This window comes from Cydia amplana, chromosome 9 (genome assembly GCF_948474715.1).
Source record: "Cydia amplana chromosome 9, ilCydAmpl1.1, whole genome shotgun sequence".
Classification (NCBI taxonomy): Eukaryota; Metazoa; Arthropoda; class Insecta; order Lepidoptera; family Tortricidae; genus Cydia; species Cydia amplana.
In genome coordinates this window covers 2,075,909-2,093,685 of record NC_086077.1, presented here as the reverse complement: position 1 = coordinate 2,093,685, position 17,777 = coordinate 2,075,909, and the positions used below count along the sequence as shown (strand labels likewise).

Here is a 17,777-nt window from a genome sequence, read left to right as displayed (position 1 = left end):
AAATTAAACAGTAATTTTCAAAGATATAAAAAATTGTTTTTCTACAAATTGTCACAAATGGTAAAATGCTTGTTTCCATATAGAAAAGACCCATTAATCACAAAATTATTTGTAATATGTAGTGACTGTTTATGGTGCATAATATTTTCTGAATTGATTACTTTAAACTTAAAGTATCTACAAGTAAAATGTGAAAATTTCATTAGTTGATTTATTGATTGATTGATAAAAACTTCATTATATATCATATACCACACAATAATAAGAACGGTAGTTTTAAATCCCATCCTCATTCCCATTCTGACCCTTATTGTTTCAATACCTTAATTACAAATATACTACAGAACTGTTTATTTATGTTGCTCTAATAAATTATAACTGTTATAAATGTAAAAAATCGCATTCATTTTAACGCAGTTTTTGGTTTCACCATACGAAGTAGGAAGAAATGTACTTACTCAGGGGTCGTCATGGTGGGTGATTTTTGATGTATTGATAACAAATGTCTTCCTATGGCTCCTGTTGAACCACCATGGCACGAAAACTCGTTATTTGCCCGGTCATTGCACAAAGAGCAATTGTCACCGGATCTGGCAAAGTTCCACACCCAACTTCTTAACAGTAAACAACAAAACAAAAACTATTAATAAAACAACAAAACGGTACGATTAACGTAGATAGACTTTAGTATCCAACTGACCAATAGGCGAACTGGAGTCTAACTAAAGTTCTATGAGATACTTTTTAAATCTTAGGCATAGATATTATTCATTGTTTGCTGTCTCTGTCACTAGTAAAATGCTTTTTACAGCCGCGCGGCAACAAAACAATAGAATAATCCTACCCGAAAGATTAGTTGTTGTATTTTTTTGTAGATGTGTCTAGCTTATCACAAAGAGATAAGACCAAAAGCACCAACGCATGTTGTAAAAACAACACGTTCTATTGAATAAAACTTCTGCACTTTGTTTATTATCTATGTCATGTATTTTGTTTTTCACACGATATGGCAATTTAAAATACTTAATCTCATTTTGTTAGTACCCCGTTCGTGGTAGTTTCAGTTATGCTTACTATCTACTTTTGTCTTAGTTAGATAATCATTTAGGTCGTTAAATATTAAATTATAAATATAGATTTCATTGCTATACGTATAAAATGCATGTACCTACCTAGACTTAACAAATATGGAGTGCCCTAACAGGGTGTCATTGTATGTACCTACCATCCTCAAATTATAACAGCTGATGTATAATGAGCATGACTATAGATGACAATACAACAAAGAATAGGTTTACTTTCATTATCAAAAAATTACATCAATGAGGAAAATTATATAAATGAACTCAACGGTACCTAAGTTATTGTTAATTTTAATTTAATTAGAGTAAAACAAAACATATGAATTATTGAAACAAAGTCTACTTTATTATTGACATTACCAATCAATAACACGTTAAACTGCAAAGTAATCGAACTTTCATAATCTCTCTTATATTCCACCGTATCTCTTCATAGCACGAATCTCTGCTACACGAAAATGAACGGTTGAACCCGCGGGTAAATAAGATCCGTTCTTTCGTGTACCCGTGTACCCGTGTACACGGGTACCCGTGTAAACGTTTCTGGATCCGGGCGGGTTCGTGTAGTTCGGGTTCTTAGTACCGCCGGGCTTAAGAACACGGGTACCCGTGTCAGCGTGTAACACGTGTATCGGGAGCTCTAATTAATACTGCACCCTTGAGACGTAGGGCTGCTTCAAGTAAAGGTTATACGATACTTTGCTAATATTTTATTTATTTAAACCAAAGATATAAATTATGTGTTAGCTTTGGGCTCGTGTTTTTACCCTTGAATAAAGAATTGAATAGAAATCGAAACGTATCTAATTTACTGGAAAATCAATAATCGAAGCCAGAGATAAAAAACTAATAGTTTTGTATTTATTGGTGTCATATATTTCAATAAAAACAAATATGTCCTTCCCCGGGCCTCAAGCTATCTGCATACCAAATTTCATCTAAATCTGTTACGGTTTAATCGTGACGAGGTTATAGACAGTCAGACAGAGCTACTTTCGCAGTTATAACAATTACTATAGTATAGGGATTATTTTTTAACTTAACTTTAAAAATTATACAAAGAAAAGTAGACTATTTCAAACAGTTTCTTCGACTAACTCACAGATAAAGGCACATGAGCATTATAATAAAACTAAAACTGTACAACTGGCAATAAGTGCCAGATTTTAAACTCTCCCTCTGAGACTCAAGTTCGGATAAACTTGTACAGCATTAACTAGAAGTTAGGGGGAGGGGGAAGGGGGGTTATTAGCATATAGAATGGCCTGTGGCTGGTGTTATTTTTCCGGAGCTGACATTAGAATGTAAATAAGCAGCATGTGCTACTTTACTTGCACTTTATGGTGCAGCGTCAGCTTTAAATAGATTTGCGCGAATTCGGTCGAGGCTTGTAAAGATACCATCGGGTTTATAACCATACCCTGGTCTGCTTGGGGTAATTTTAGTTTGACGTTAAATAGTCCTAGGGCAAATGAAAGTTGCTTTATAAGTCGATATCGATAAACTTTGATTCATCGTTGTGTAACAACTCTTATTACACACACACAATTATATATTAACGACATTATTCTATAATAAATAGTAGATACCTACAGTTATTGAGACACAAGTAATAAGACCATTCTATAAATCTACAATATAGGTACACGGATTAAAAAATCTATAGATAGTAAATAATTTGCATAAGTGTGTAGCATACAAGTGTATGCAAAAAATGTCTTACTTATATTTACTATTCCTTCCACGTGCCCCTGAACTAGGTTCATCTTTTTCCAAAAGCTCCTCATCGATCAGCAGCTCAAAGCTCCCCAAAGATTCAGCATTCGGAAGCTTGTTCCACCGGACATCCGGTACTCCATCCGGTGGCAGCACCACAGATAAAATGTTGTCTATTAACTTATACTTCAATATCCTGTCATTCACTGTTGTAGACGTTAACGAAGGCGAAGCATTCACTTCCACCAACCAAGGCTTCAACTGGTTATCTATGATGATATCATAACCATAACACTCAAAACAATGCCTGTCGTTCGCCATCACCGGCGCAACTGCCTTCAGGGAATGCACGATAAGCCACTGCATTGCAGTAAACAACTTCTCCGTAACAGCCCTACCTCGCGTACCCTCCAAATACAATCTCAAATTCTCCACACTCATTTTCCCCCCGTGTATGCTGTTGTAGTCCCCGCCATGCTTCTGAACACTAACATTCGTAAGATGCACGTACATGTTGTCTAGTTCCGTAACACTAGTATCGTATTTCACTGTACAGAATCTACAGAAGCCGAGTTGGAACAGATAAGCCTTAAGAGGGCGGAAAGAAGTGACCAACACGTAAAGTCTTAAATCGAACTTTTTGCCGCCGATTAGAAGAGGATTGTCTATGTAACGGGAAATAACGTAGCTTTCCTTGCTTAGCTGCGGGTGGAAAGGAGTTTTCGCTTCACGGGACCATTTTTTCAGCTTCGATAGTTTGTTTATTAGGAAAATTCCGGTGCCTTGAGATTTTCCACACGGCTTCATGATCCAAGTGCTCTGCGGTGACTTGCGGTATTCCTCGACGAACATATTATAATCCGCTGGCAAGACGAAGGTTATCGGCACGAAGTCAAGATGTATATAACGCGTGACTACTTGACCTCCTGGTAGTACTACTTCAGCTTTTTCAGCTAGTAAACTGCCTTCTCTTTCAAGTTCTTTTCGGTATCGCTTAATATTTTTGACGAGGAGATCCTTTCTTGATAACTCGTAGTGGTTTGGAAAGTGATTTATCATTTGGTTGTCGTTCATTCGGTAGCCGCTTTCGACGCTGAACAGGTTTCTGCAGGTTTGCGTGGAGGCCCAGTAGATATTCCATTCGTCATCTGGTCCAACTTGGTTCCATCCGCGCCGCTCGAAGTTGCTCAGCAAAACAGACTTTTCTAAATCCGTGCAAAAGTTCACGCGGCACCTTTCGACAGCTGGCACGTTCACTCTCCCGTACAGGCTAGTAGCTATTTTTTTGGCTTCCTGATTCATTGTTGCTGGTCCCGTGTAGTCAGGCAGAAAGTTCGGTCCATTGCCCAAATATTTGAGGCACAGGCAAATAAAGCTGCAAGGGTAATAGCGAACAGCGCTCATTTCACTATGACTACGTGTAAACACGGGCCCGTATTGATTTTTGTTGAGTTTTTCGCGTGTCGCTGCTAGTTTGTAAATAGAAGCATTTGGAGAGTAACGGGAGGTATTAATTTACTTATTTTAACGTCAGCTCGTGAACTAAATATTAGCGACTGTACGTCCAAACAATATTTAAGTAAGTTACATAGTTACGCCACATTAATGGTAAACTCTAACCACGCTAACTTTTCAGTTAGAAAACATACATTACATATCCCTATAAGCTCCATAAATACTTGGCATGAAATAACCTAGGTATTTTCTCTCGCCATGTTTTGCATTGTTGTCGCAAGGTAAGATTGCGCTGCAAATTAAATATTTAGTATAAGTATTTATGTTCATTGACAATGTATTGAAGGATAAAAATAATAGAACTTTTTGTTTCCTGCTACACATTTAAACATTTGTTTTTTTTTTTCTTCTGAATAATAAATATTGCTAAGTACTTATGTAAAAATACGAACAAAAGATAATAATTTACTTTTTTACCAAAAAAAAGCCATTACAAAAAGAGGAAAATAAAATTAAGGCGAAAATAACAAAGGTTAAACAAACAGGAAAAAACAGGACACTTTTACCGTTACAAGGGTATTTCCTCATCCCTTTTCTGTATTAATAAGGCAAATACACGTGTTTTATAGTTAAAAAAATATAGATACAAAACATAAGGTCAATCGGCGCGATTCGGGCAATGAATTAGTGATTCACTAGATATTAAATAATAAAGATATGTGACGTTCCACGGCAAAATGTACCTTATGGCGGCTGGGGCTTACGCTATTACTAAACGCCGCTCCAATATTCAGCCAGGGCAATGGTACCTTTTGCCGTGGAACGTCACATATCTTTACTATTTCATATCTAGTAATCTCTTATTTATTTTCCGAATCGCGCCGAATGTGGCTAATTCCGTCATAGAGCCTATTCCGTCCACGAGCGTAATATTTCTTTGATTTTCAATCGTAGAAAAGAAAAACATTTGCTTTTGATTGCTGAAACTAAAAGCAATCGCTGCTTTGTCGATGAATTTCTCAATGTTATTCGTTGTTCGAGAAAATTGCTAATGGACGGAATAGTCCCTATGACGGAATTAGCCACATTGACCTTACAAACTAAATACTCATGTTTAGCGCCATCCACAACATTGAAGATTATTACGGCATTGTACGTCTACTCTATTTACTAGCCTCTGCCTTAGCAAAAATAAAGTACTGAAATATATTACCTGAATAAAGAACGTGTCGAACGAAATAACTTATTGCACTAGCTGGTGCAAAGTTACATTGTAGCTGTAGTCGAATACTGGCAGTTTCATTTTAAGTTTCTAAACTAAGCCCCCAATGCGTAAAAGTTACATTCAGATGGCGACAGCACTTACGTGCCGACTGTATTGCTGCCGCAAATGTCAAAATCAATATCGCTGCCCGAATTTTTGACATGTGGGAGCAATGCACTCGGCAGTAATGTCGTGCTGCAATACTGCAGCAGTAACGCAGACGGTACCTTAAGGCTAACATTCCATTTCTGACCGCAGCTGCACTACTAGTACTGAACGCGTCGCTGTTACTGTCAATTTCCATAGTAAAATGAGCAGTAGTGCAGCTGCGGTTAGAAATGGACTGTCACCTTAAGCCATTCTCGGGGTACGTTTTAGCGTTTTAGTATAGTGTGCCAAAAATGATGTTCCTTTGTTTATCGTATTACCAACAAACAGGGAATTAACAGACAGCGACATCCGTTGTCATGATACAATGTTGCCAACTTTATAATTTATCTGCAAACGTCGTAGTCTTACAATAGCATCACGGAAGTGTCGGGTAATAATAAGAGTAACTAAATAAATAAAAAATATACTGACTTAGAAATTATATACAACTTAAAACCACAGAACATATTAAAGAGGTAGAATGGCTATCGCGCGTAGTTAGTATCGGAACCGGTGTCGCCGCTCGTTCCTCTCCACATTTAGTAACACTCGCGCAACGGTACTGTAGGGTTTGCACGACGGATCCGAAAAGTATGGGAATATCCGCGGATCCGGATCCAGATCCGGATAATTTCATACATTTCGGATCCGGATTGCAAACCCTAAACGGTAGTAAAAACTTGTGTGCGTGGTGAATGGATACACCTCCTTTAGACAGATTTGATGTCTGGCTTCTTAATCTAAAGGTTATTGTGGCATTTGTGGCGCAAAAGTCATGTTTACTTCGTTTTTTGGTCAGCCGCGCGAGTAGCATGCGAGCGTTTGCTCAAAACCGGCGGCGACACGTACCCTGCTCGCATCGCCATTCTAACTTGTTCTGTGCTTAAAACAGTACCTATAATAACTTACCTACTTTACACACTTTTATTGCTGATTGTACTTCGTCTCAATTGTTGTTTATTAAGGACTTTTAGAGATCTTCCCAATCAGTCAAAACTTGATGGGTTCGCGTTGTTACTTCAGAACGTTGTCTACCTTGCGACTGCATCATCAGGTTACTAGTAGGTCATGAAACAAGTAGGTATCGGAAGAAATTATGTCGAGTGAGCCGAAACGTACCGTAAAATGGGGTGAGTAGGCGCAAAACTGACATTCAAACCTCGATAACATTTTATTTTTACATATGCAAACTGAATGGTGTATATAATAAGTGTTCCGGACGTTTGTATTTTAGTTTTTATTTTATTTTGGATAGTTCCGTTTCATAACTTTGACGATAAACAGGAAAACCCACCTCACCCCGTAGTCCCTCGTATTTGGGGTGAGTTGGGTTTTCATACAAAGGTGATTTTGGAAGATTGTTGGATCGATTTTTTTTTATTATGAGGATTCCTATAGCTCCATTTTAAATTGGAATACATTATTTTTTTAGCAGTAGGATTAAAAATCCATCTCACCCCCCTTTAAACCCTTCTCTCCCCATTCATAACCCAACTCTCCCCGCGAACCCTACTCACCCCATTTTACGGTAATAAAATTAAAATAACACCAATTTGTTTGACAAAGCGTAGATTTTTTCTTCGATTCTGAAGATGTCTGTTAATCAAGTAACCAACCTGACTATTTCCGCGCGGTAAAAATAAAGGAAACAACTCAAAAGCGGGGACCATCAGGAAATAACAGCAATTGCAGCAAGTATACCCGATTAACCGAGTCGTGCAGACAATTTATCGTCGCATGTGGGGCGACCAGGCTTCCTGATTTTACCTGGACGTCCCGATTTTCAACTATTGATAAAGATAAAAGATAGTTTATTCAAGTAGGTAGGCATATTACAATGCGCTTATGTACGTCAAATAAAGCTACACCGGCTCCAACCCTACACCTCTGCTTCGAGAAGATTTAAATCCCCCTCAATTGAAGGAGGGTATTGAACTATTGAATTTAGAAGTTCAATTTGTTCAGTTCAAACAAAACTAAGGTTATATTTATCCATGCGATGTCTGTGGCCGAATAATATGGCCGCTCCACATAATAATTGATTTGTATTTGCTGGAAATCAATATAAATATGATTAATTTACAATTTAACACTACCGCTCATTAACAAAAAATAATCAACATAATTTCTACATTTAAGTTTTGTTCTTGATATTGAAAAAAACATTTACTTAGTCATTTGACGGGGCTAGTCATTTATTAGTTTTAGCTGAATTGGATTCCCAAACTTCAAAACCAAATTCCGTAGTTGAAAATCGGGAAATGCCGAAAAAATCTGGATTTCTAGTAACCCTAGTCTCACGGCAAGTTTCTTGGACGGGTGCCAGCGACACATGTTGTGAGACTTCTTCAATTGAACTGAACAAAACAAAGCATCTATTTATCTACTTCTTGTCTCTCTATGGCCGGGGAATTGGTACCGGATGTTGGCGCTTTATCAACTCTGTACTCGTGAAAAAAAATGTATTTTATCCTCGTAAGTCCCCGTGTACTTGTACTATTACAAATTAAATTCGAGTTTTGAACTCATATAGAAATAAAAGATATCATATTTGCCCTGGGTCATAATTGCCCTGGGTCTTACGAGGTTATTATTATTACATGGGGAACCGCATTTACGAATCAGTGTTCGAACTAGTGTTTGTTGTAAAGTACGAAAATTATTGTAAAAGTCAAAATAGTGTAATGAAAACCATATTTAAAGTTTTACAAATCGACACTGGTGTTACTTTTTAATTAGTTTTCTGCTGAAATACTGCGGCAGTAAATTAATACAGTAAGTAACGACAATAAAAACACGTTAACAGAAAAATCAATTATAAATCAAACCTGTTCGTTGAAAACAGAACTACTTATTTTTATCTGATATCCATCGTTTTTGAAGTGAAAACTTCTTTAGCGGCGCTGGGCACTTTTTGAGGTGGGAAAAAAATGATAAACTCGAGACAGCGTAAGGCGATCACGTGACGGTAGGGGGCGTAAGGTGGCCACTTATAATTTAGATGGCATTTAAATCAATAAAGAAAAACTCAATGTTATTTGACATTTATGTTGCGGACTCCTTTTCAAGACTCTTTACCTATGTTCAAATAATTTGACGTTGTCATGGCAGTATGTAAATAAACATGTCAATGAAAAAGTGTGATCTTATTTGAGAATGATAATAATATTTAATAAATAAATAGAATACCTCCGCTAAACGTATGTATCGTGTTACCGAGCGTCGGTAACATAGTGAGGTGAGTTTTCACTTCTATCGGCACTCCCGGAGTGCAAACGTTGTTGCTTGTTTTCTGTTTCTCGTTATATAACACAAATTTTAATTGAATCGTTTTGTAATTTTACTCTTGTTTGTTGATGGCCAAATAAAACCTTGTTTGGGGGAGTATGAATTAATTCCATCTTTAGTGGATGTGCACTTTTGCAGATTATAGTAAGTACCTACATAACTTAAATTTTTGTCATAAAAATATATTTTGGTCAGATTATAAGCATAATTCTACTAAGTAAGTATGTATGTATGTATGTATGTATAAACTCTTTATTGTACAAAACACAACACAAATTTATGGCACATAAATAAATTACTAATAACAACTACTTAATAATACGAGTATAATTTTTTTACTTAATATGTACAAAAATCTTAGGATAGATATACGAATACTAACGTAGAGGATAAGATAATGTGAATATTATGTTACTAACCATGTATTATGAGACCTTGTTATTTGAAATAAATGATTATTGAAATTGAAATTGAAATATCTAGGTACAATTTTCCGATAGAGTCGAGTCGAGTCAGCAGGAATCCAATTTTAGATTTATGCTCTACGATCGGAAATTTCTGCTTATCCCGCATATTCGGTTGATTGAAGCGACTCGAAATAAGATCTTACGAGTCTTATGTATTCCATTACTTTACCGAGCATGGGCGAGGCGAAAGCTTAGGCAAACCAACCACATTCGAACATTCAAAATATTAATGTGGTGTGTGCGTGTGTGTGTGTGTGTGTGTGTGTGTGTGCGTGTGTGTGTGTGTGTGTGTGTGTGTGTGTGTGGGTGTGTGGGTGTGTGTGTGTGCGCGCGCGTGCGTGTGCGCGTGTGTGTGTGTGTGCGTGTGTGTGCGTGTGTGAGCGCGCGCGCGCGCATGTGTGTGTGCGTATGTGCGTGCGTGCCGTGCGTGGTAGAGGTAATGTGCCAACTACCCATTGGTTACGATTTTCAGGGTCACATTACACTGGCCGGATTATTGAAATAGCGGCTATGTCTTGAACTACGGCATACAGATACCCATAACTCAGGTCACTGGGTCCAAAGTTTGTCAGCGAAACTTTGATAATATGATTGAGTTATTTTAGTCAGTAAAAGTTGTTGAGTATGACCTACATATTCACACCTCAGAGTTTGGTCAGGGCTATAACCGCGAAAATAGAAGTTCGCAAATTGCGGACATCTGTCTCTGTCTCTCTAATTACACCTTCATTGGAGTAAAAGAGAAAGATCCCGCAATTTGCGAATTTCGGTTTTCGCGGTAGCCCCTCAATGATACCAAAAAAGCATCCGGTATAAGGAAAAAGTATATACTTAGGTACAAAAGCTACATAGGTATTCAATTCCATGGTGTATTAATGATCCAAAATTTTAAATAAAAATTCAAAACGCGAAGGTAGCGTCTGTTTTCATTTGATTCAGAGCTGTTACAGCCATTAGAAAGTCATTTCGAATTTAGAATCTATTACCCAGGAATACGGTTAATAATTGAATGATTTTTTCAATGGTTTTTACGATTTTTATGCGTATTTACCTGATACCATCGCCGCCCGTTTCGGACGGACAAAGGACACGATGAAATCCCAGGAGAGTTTAGAATTCCAACATTTTGCGACCAGAAATATACTGTCTAAAGCAAAAAGGGCGTAAGTGACTTCGATTTATAAGTGCACTTAACCCTTATACGACACGGGATTGTAAGCCGAGCCCTTTAGGTGATTGATGTAGTTTGCGACAGGATTTCACACCGAGAAATACCGAGAAATACCGAGATTGAATCCTTTTGAGATGCAGTAAGTTTACTCAGTGTACAAATTTATATTTGGAAGTATTTGTATGGGAAAAGAAGCCGGGATTATAAAGAACCTTTTTTATGTTTATTTTTCATCATCATCATAATTTTAATATCCCACTGCGTAAAGGCCTCTCTCCGTGTACGCCACTTCTCCCGGGGCCGATTCTGATTTTACAACTTATGGTTTTGATGTCGCTTAGTATATAATATTAACCATATTTATGTCCCATCGCTTGACTTTATAGATATTTTGAATATTATAAGAGGAGCGGAATGAAAAATTACATACAAATTTTTAAAAGTTTCTAACGCCTGTAATCATCAAAAAATCAAATGAGCGATGTGGGACAAAGCCGTGTTTAATGTACATACATCAAATAACTTAAAAATATTTTCTATATTATTTATATTATGAAAAAGAGAAGAGGAAGTGTGATTAACTGAATTTACCACCATTCAAACATTAGTGATGAAATGAAAATATTTTTTTTTTGCCGCAGTAAAGTCTATCAAAACCATCACTTGTAATTGTTCACATAAATCACTTAAAACACTTTACAAACACACTCCGCTAACTTACAAGTACGTTCAGTATGATTTAGGAACTCCCACTTTAATGCAAAGGACGTAAGCGCCACTATTCCCTACTCACCTTACGCCGTATAGTGTGAGCAGGATAACGAATGCGTACAGTAAGCCCAACTATCGCATTTCCAAACCATTTAACGCCGTGAGCGAATTATACTGGAGGCGTATTCTGATTTAACAAAACAGTTTATGAATTCGATCTGGATTTGTTATGAATATGATCTGTCAATTTCAAAACTGACGTTTCTTTTTGAAGAAATTACTTCTTTGACACTGAATGATCCATATCAAATCTAGATCATGTTCATAAGTACGTTTCTGGCTAAGAAAAATGACACTTTGACGCTGACAGATCATATATTATCGATATAAAATCCAGATCAAAGTCATTAACTGTTATTACAATCAGAATACGCCTCCTGTAATAAACATTAAAGATATCCGGTTTAATGTAGCGAAGTAAGAGACACATTCGAATTTTTCTCTCCATTTATATAATTTACTTAACGCCAGCGCCATATTCTGACATGGGTTTTCGCAAATTTGGTAAGATTATTATTAATGAGGGTTAAAACTAAGTAAATAAACTATTTTGTATTCTTGTATTTTGTATATTTACAGTTAATAATAGGGTTTTGTTTTGATACACAAACGCAAAACTTTGTTTAAATTATCAACAATGTTACTATATAGGTACATACAAATATTTTGAAAACGTACTTATTTAGGGTCGCCCTGTAAGTATATCAGCGGCGGTAGCACGGTCGCATTTTTATCTCTTGTCACCATAAGTGTATAAGTGCGAAAGTGACGGGCATAGTGACAGGCGATAAAGATGGAACCATGCTGCGCCCGCAGGTGAAATTTTCAGCTTGGCCTAGTAGAGCGGAAATTTTACCTAATACATATAAATTATAGGTCTACTCGTTTACACAGAAATATCCTTTAGCGCTACTTGTACCATCCCACTATCCCGGGGTTAATCAGTTAAACCTGGAGTTACCATGGTTACCAGTACAATTTGACACTAGGTTAAAGGTGTAACGGGTTAACCCCGGGTTAGTGTGATAGTGATAGCTCTGCCGATAGATTCGTTGATCACACAGCTGATTATACAAAGGCTTGAGCCGTTAGATAATTTGCGCTCGAATTTCGAATGGGCGCACATCGGGTTTCACTAACCGAAATATAAGGTACTGACATTTGACATTGATAAAGGCTTTGGCGATTATGAAGGTGGAATTCAACGTGGTAACGCGGCTAGTGTGATGGGTACCTTTGCGCCAGGGACAACTCACGGGGGACTTTTTGACTAGACTCAAGCTAGTCTTAAGTTGTTATTGCCTTTTGTATTTTTATTATGAAGGTTGTCGTTTGATTTTATTACTAATGTACTCGTACCTAATTGGCATTTACAATGTTAGTAAGGATCTGCAGTCGCTTCTACTTACCATCACCTATTCACGTCACTAATTTAGAACAAATATTTTTATTATTATAAAAAATATACGAGCAACGAGCATGTGCAATAACTATAGTGTAGCAATTTAAATTTACGAATTCATATAAGTTATCTTCAAAAAGTTTTTAGTGTCTTCAAAAAGTTAACAAAACTTGTAAATTGATAAAATGTCACATTTTTTGCATAAACTGAAACATTCTTTAAATATTTGATTATTAGAATACGAAAAATAATTTCCGCCGTTTGCCATATCTGGGCAGGGGGCCACTACTAGGGGGGGTGGGGTACACTAGGGAGTGTACAATTTTACTGAAGCATACTTTATTTATAAGTACTGCGACATATAATAACGTAGCCTACGTTATTATACGTAGCAACACGCAACGTAGGCTCCCCTCCGAACGTGCGGCATCGATCAAAGGCCCCCTACGTCCGGATCCGGTCCAATTTCCACGTACACACATGCTTGACTTGTCTTCTGAGACATGTTCGTTTCGTAGCTTTTCTTTATGACTGCTCCGTTGCTGGGACTGTTAGTGTAAGGCCTGAGTGGACGCTCGAAGCGGAGCGTTCGGCGGGGCGTGCAGCGTGGCGTCGGGATCACAAGTAATTTGAGCAGCGTGCACTAAGGCCGCTCCTATACGCTTGCATTAGTTTAACATGCACGCCGCACGCCCCGCCCCGCTGCACGCCCAACTCGAGTGTCCACTCAGGCCTTACACTTAGGGCCAGTTGCACCAACCACATTTGACAGACTGATCAACGTCAGCCGGCGCGCCCCGGCGCTTTACTACGAAACTTTCCATACATAAAAATTTAGCGAACACTTTAACGATACGAACACTTTGGTGCAACCGACCCTTAGTGTAAGGCTTGAGTGGACGCTCGAGTTTGGCGTGCAGCGGGGCGAGCTGCATGTTAAACAAATGCAAGCGTATAGGAGCGGCCTTAGTACACGCTGCTCAAATTAATTGTGAGCCCGACGCCACGCTGCACGCTCCGCCGAACGCTCCGCTCCGAGCGTCCACTCAGGCCTTCCTTACACTTATGTACCATCGCCCACACTGTTAACTAACAGTTCGTAAACTTTATTACAAAAGGCCACCACCAAGGGTACGATGGACAGTTAAGAGTGTTGCTCTTTGTATGTTATTGATTTAAATAGTTAAGTTAAAAGTCTACTTGAGTCAACCTAATACCTATAGTTGCTATCATAAAAAGCTTTCCTTTTTCTGTAACCGAGAAAAAAGCACATTCTCATTTTAAATTGTGAATAAGTAACATAGGTACCTTATATCAAAACTATGATTTTAAAAAGTGTAATAAGGTTTATTAACACACAAAACTAAAAAAAAAACAACGGTTTGTACTCCGGGAGTGCCGGCAAAAGTGAAAACTCAATGACATTGTAACAGTTTTTCGATCAGGTCACGTGTCCGTCTTACGTCTTACGAATCTTACGGTCACGTGACCTGTCGCAAGTTTAACATTTTTTCTCCATCACAAAAAGTGCACTGCGCCGCTATAGAAGTTTTCACTTCAAAAATCAACATAATAACACTTATTAAACCTACTACACTACAGGTAAAATAAGTTTTTGACAAAAATTTCATTTTTGGTACAAGCTTTTATCGCTGACTGTACTTTTCTTACGACAGACAACTAATACTCATCGAGACAATTCTAAAAACCCCTAACACAATTAGGTTGCTTTGTTTCATCACAGAGTTCCTATGGCCACCTCCTGTCTCCATCATCAGATCAGCTCGATGGTACCATAATATTGCATTGTCACCCGACTTACATGTGTATGCAAAATTTCAGCTCAATCGGAAACCGTGAAATGGATAAAATTTAACTTGCAAGATTCCATTACATAGTCACATACAGGTCGACTTAATAAAAGCTTGTTAAAAATTGCCCTACATCGCCGTCAACGGGTATTTAGGTACGTTAGCTAGGTACATAAAAGTATTAAAGTGAATAACCCTTTCAAAGTTCACCAACATAAACCTCACGGAAGTTAATAAGTGTTATTTTTACTACACTTGCTTTTATAACTGCAAAGTGGAAAGTTCAGCTTTTCGCCTCATGAATGCTGACTATGCTGTAATGAGAAGTTTCGCGAGATTTCTTTTAATTATTAACGGTGCGTCCAAATCTAGCAACGCTTACTTGCTGCACAGAGATAAAATGTTGTAGTAATATGGTCCGATATGCAATACCTTCTGTTTTGATTAAATGTCATTAAAGACTCCAGCAAAAATGAAAATTTATTTCATTAACAAAAATGCCTTTCCTCATTTAAGAACATACAGGGTTCCATTTATTCACTAGCCATACTCTGCTAAGTGACTTTATATGGTACCTTATTGGTACCAATCACGAAATCGAGAATAAATTTGCCTGTTTCTTACATTCTTGAGGCCGCTGATTTCTATGAGACAATTTTCTTTTTTCACGATTTCGGCATTGGCCCCATAGTAATAGTTGTCCAGTATGACCTATAAAGTCACAGAGTATGGCTAGTAAAATTTCACCCATGTAATGGTTTAAATATAAAATAAGTTTGCATTTAGTCAAGCAAAATCAAAGACCGCTCCTGAAAGGTACCTAAGTTACGAAATAATTATAAACATGAAATGAATGTCGTAATGAATCACCATTTTAATTAAAAACCATTCGTACAGGGTGGCCAACTTAGAGGTATACAACCTTTTTTTTGCCGCCATTTTATTTTGGCGGTAAATATGACAGTTATTGCATGAAAATTAGTTTGTGTAGATACGGCAAATTATTTTAATCATTAAAAACAATAGAAAAATTAAAAGTAACGTTTCCCGGTCGATTAATTTCGAGAAACGGTGACATTGACCGGCCCCCAAGATCGCCTGATTTAACAGCTCCTGACTTTTTTCTGTGGGGCTATCTAAAGGGACGTGTCTATGCTATTAGGCCAACGAACCTTCAGCAATTAAAACAAAATATTCGAAACACTGTCGCTGAGATAACGCCAGAAATGTGTGAAAAAGTGATGAAAAACGCGATGAAAAGGGTTCGCATCTGCCATGCTGCTAGAGGTGGACATTTGTCTGACATTATTTTCCATGTGTAATTGCTGACCCTACGTATTATATTTAATAAGGAATACTTAATATTTTTTATGTTTTATAGAATAAAATTTCAAAAATAAAGTGTATACCTCTTATTTGGCCACCCTGTATTAAAATTGTAAAACATATCTCTTACAAGACTTTTCCTGTTTCCATCGCTCACAGACCAAACGCAGGTATAGTCAAAACAGTTCAGAGTAAACGTTAGAGTACGAAATAATTCTTTTCTACTACTTTCATGTATTTATTCTGCTCCGTCGAGTATAACAGCCGTGAAAGCCCTGGCAAAACTTTTGCTGATGTATCACTGGTATCAGTGCAAGTATATCAATCTTAAACTTAGAGGTTTCCTTACGTATTCAATAAAATATGTCTAAACGCGGAAACTTATAATAAAACGTCTTTTTATTACGTATTTCTAATTCCCGGCTCCTTTACACCCGACATTATTTTTTGTTATGAAATGCGTATGTATCTTTAACCTTTTAGCCGCCATAGACTGATATATAAGACATACAAAATCGGGCTTATTTCGCCGCTGTCTGATAAATAAGACAAAACACTCGTGTAACTTTGTACCCCCCGGCGACACGAGCACGCTCGAAGACGTATTCTATGGCGGATAAAAGGTTAAAATATATGCGATGGTTTTTGCCTAGGCCAAATTTGAAGATCAAATGCCTGAGATTTCGACTCGCCGACGCGACGCTCGGCTAGCAATACGAAGAACTACGCGGCCTGCACTTTTAAAATATCATAGTAATCACCGAGCAAGATATTAAATTCCGCGCCAGCTCTATTTCATTTAAGGTTAAAAGTTAAACGGGTTGCCGGTTGCCGCTGCCCGCAAGGCTTTTAAATTAAGAAAACGAGAAAGTTTTTACTGCGTTATTTTTAACCAATGATCGGATATGTTCTTAGCTGTGAGTCTAGAAAATGGTTCAAACTCAAATTCAAATTCAAAATGTTTTATTTGCAAATATAGGTAGTACATACAGTGATGGTAATCTTACAATAAGTGGTGTCGCTATATTTGACCAACAGGCATGCAAAAAACATATGTACATATGTAGAGCATTGGTTAGCATATATATTTAATTAGTGTCTTTGTACCTACGATTAATATTTCCGCAAAAAACTTCCTCTTTCAAACTCTGAAATATAGCCAGTGTCATCCGCGTAAAAGAATTTATTAACATTCTACCATCATGACATTGATAGACTAACCTATACATATTAGAATAGATAAAATAAAAATAACCTAGTTCCCTAGTCGAGTAATAAAAAATGTGCGAAAAATGCAAGGAATGATCATAGTCCAGCACTAAAGATCATTTCTCGTGATTTTGCCCCGTAGAGGACAGAAACAGCTGCTTTCTCATCGGAACACTCACGTTATTTTACTAATAAGGAAAAATTAGGCCAAGACAAGAGTCTTGAGCTCAATTTCGAATACGTGACGTTGGCTGAAATTGTAAAGGTACGTTTAATTAAGGGACGGGAATTATTCAATAAGAAATTATTGAGATTCCTTTGCGTGCATTGATTAAGATTTTTTCTCGGGTTGAACCATATTAGACACTTCGTTGTACGCCTAAGAAAGTGTGAAAGTATAAATCAATATAATATTTAAACTGTCGAAACGTCGGTGAATAAAGGTAATAAAATAAATTTCGCGATATACCCGTCTATAAATGTGAGTTAATAAGTATTTAAAGTTGAAATTAAGCCTTAGTCACATTTCATTATTTTATCCACAGGGAATCGAAACCTACAGGGTACCTTCCGTGTGCTTCCGTTGACCTACTTATTAGAGTCACGAAGTGTGACAAAAAGAAAAATCCTCAAACCGTACCTTTCGAAACAGTTGAATAAAATAT

At 37.3% G+C, this 17,777-nt stretch overlaps 1 protein-coding gene across 1 annotated transcript; it reads right to left on the bottom strand.

Annotated features, from left to right (window-relative positions):
* Positions 1 to 2,801: 2,801 nt before the first annotated feature.
* LOC134650646 (polyglutamylase complex subunit TTLL1-like) lies at positions 2,802 to 4,158 on the bottom strand. The gene has a single exon (XM_063505579.1). It carries the CDS (start codon positions 4,098 to 4,100, stop codon positions 2,802 to 2,804), a length of 1,299 nt encoding a protein of 432 aa, XP_063361649.1. The 5' UTR covers positions 4,101 to 4,158.
* Positions 4,159 to 17,777: the final 13,619 nt, after the last annotated feature.

Excerpts from the sequence above, each read along its gene's own strand:
- LOC134650646 (XM_063505579.1), bottom strand. The coding sequence starts at position 4,100 with ATGAATCAGGAAGCCAAAAAAATAGCTACTAGCCTGTACGGGAGAGTG.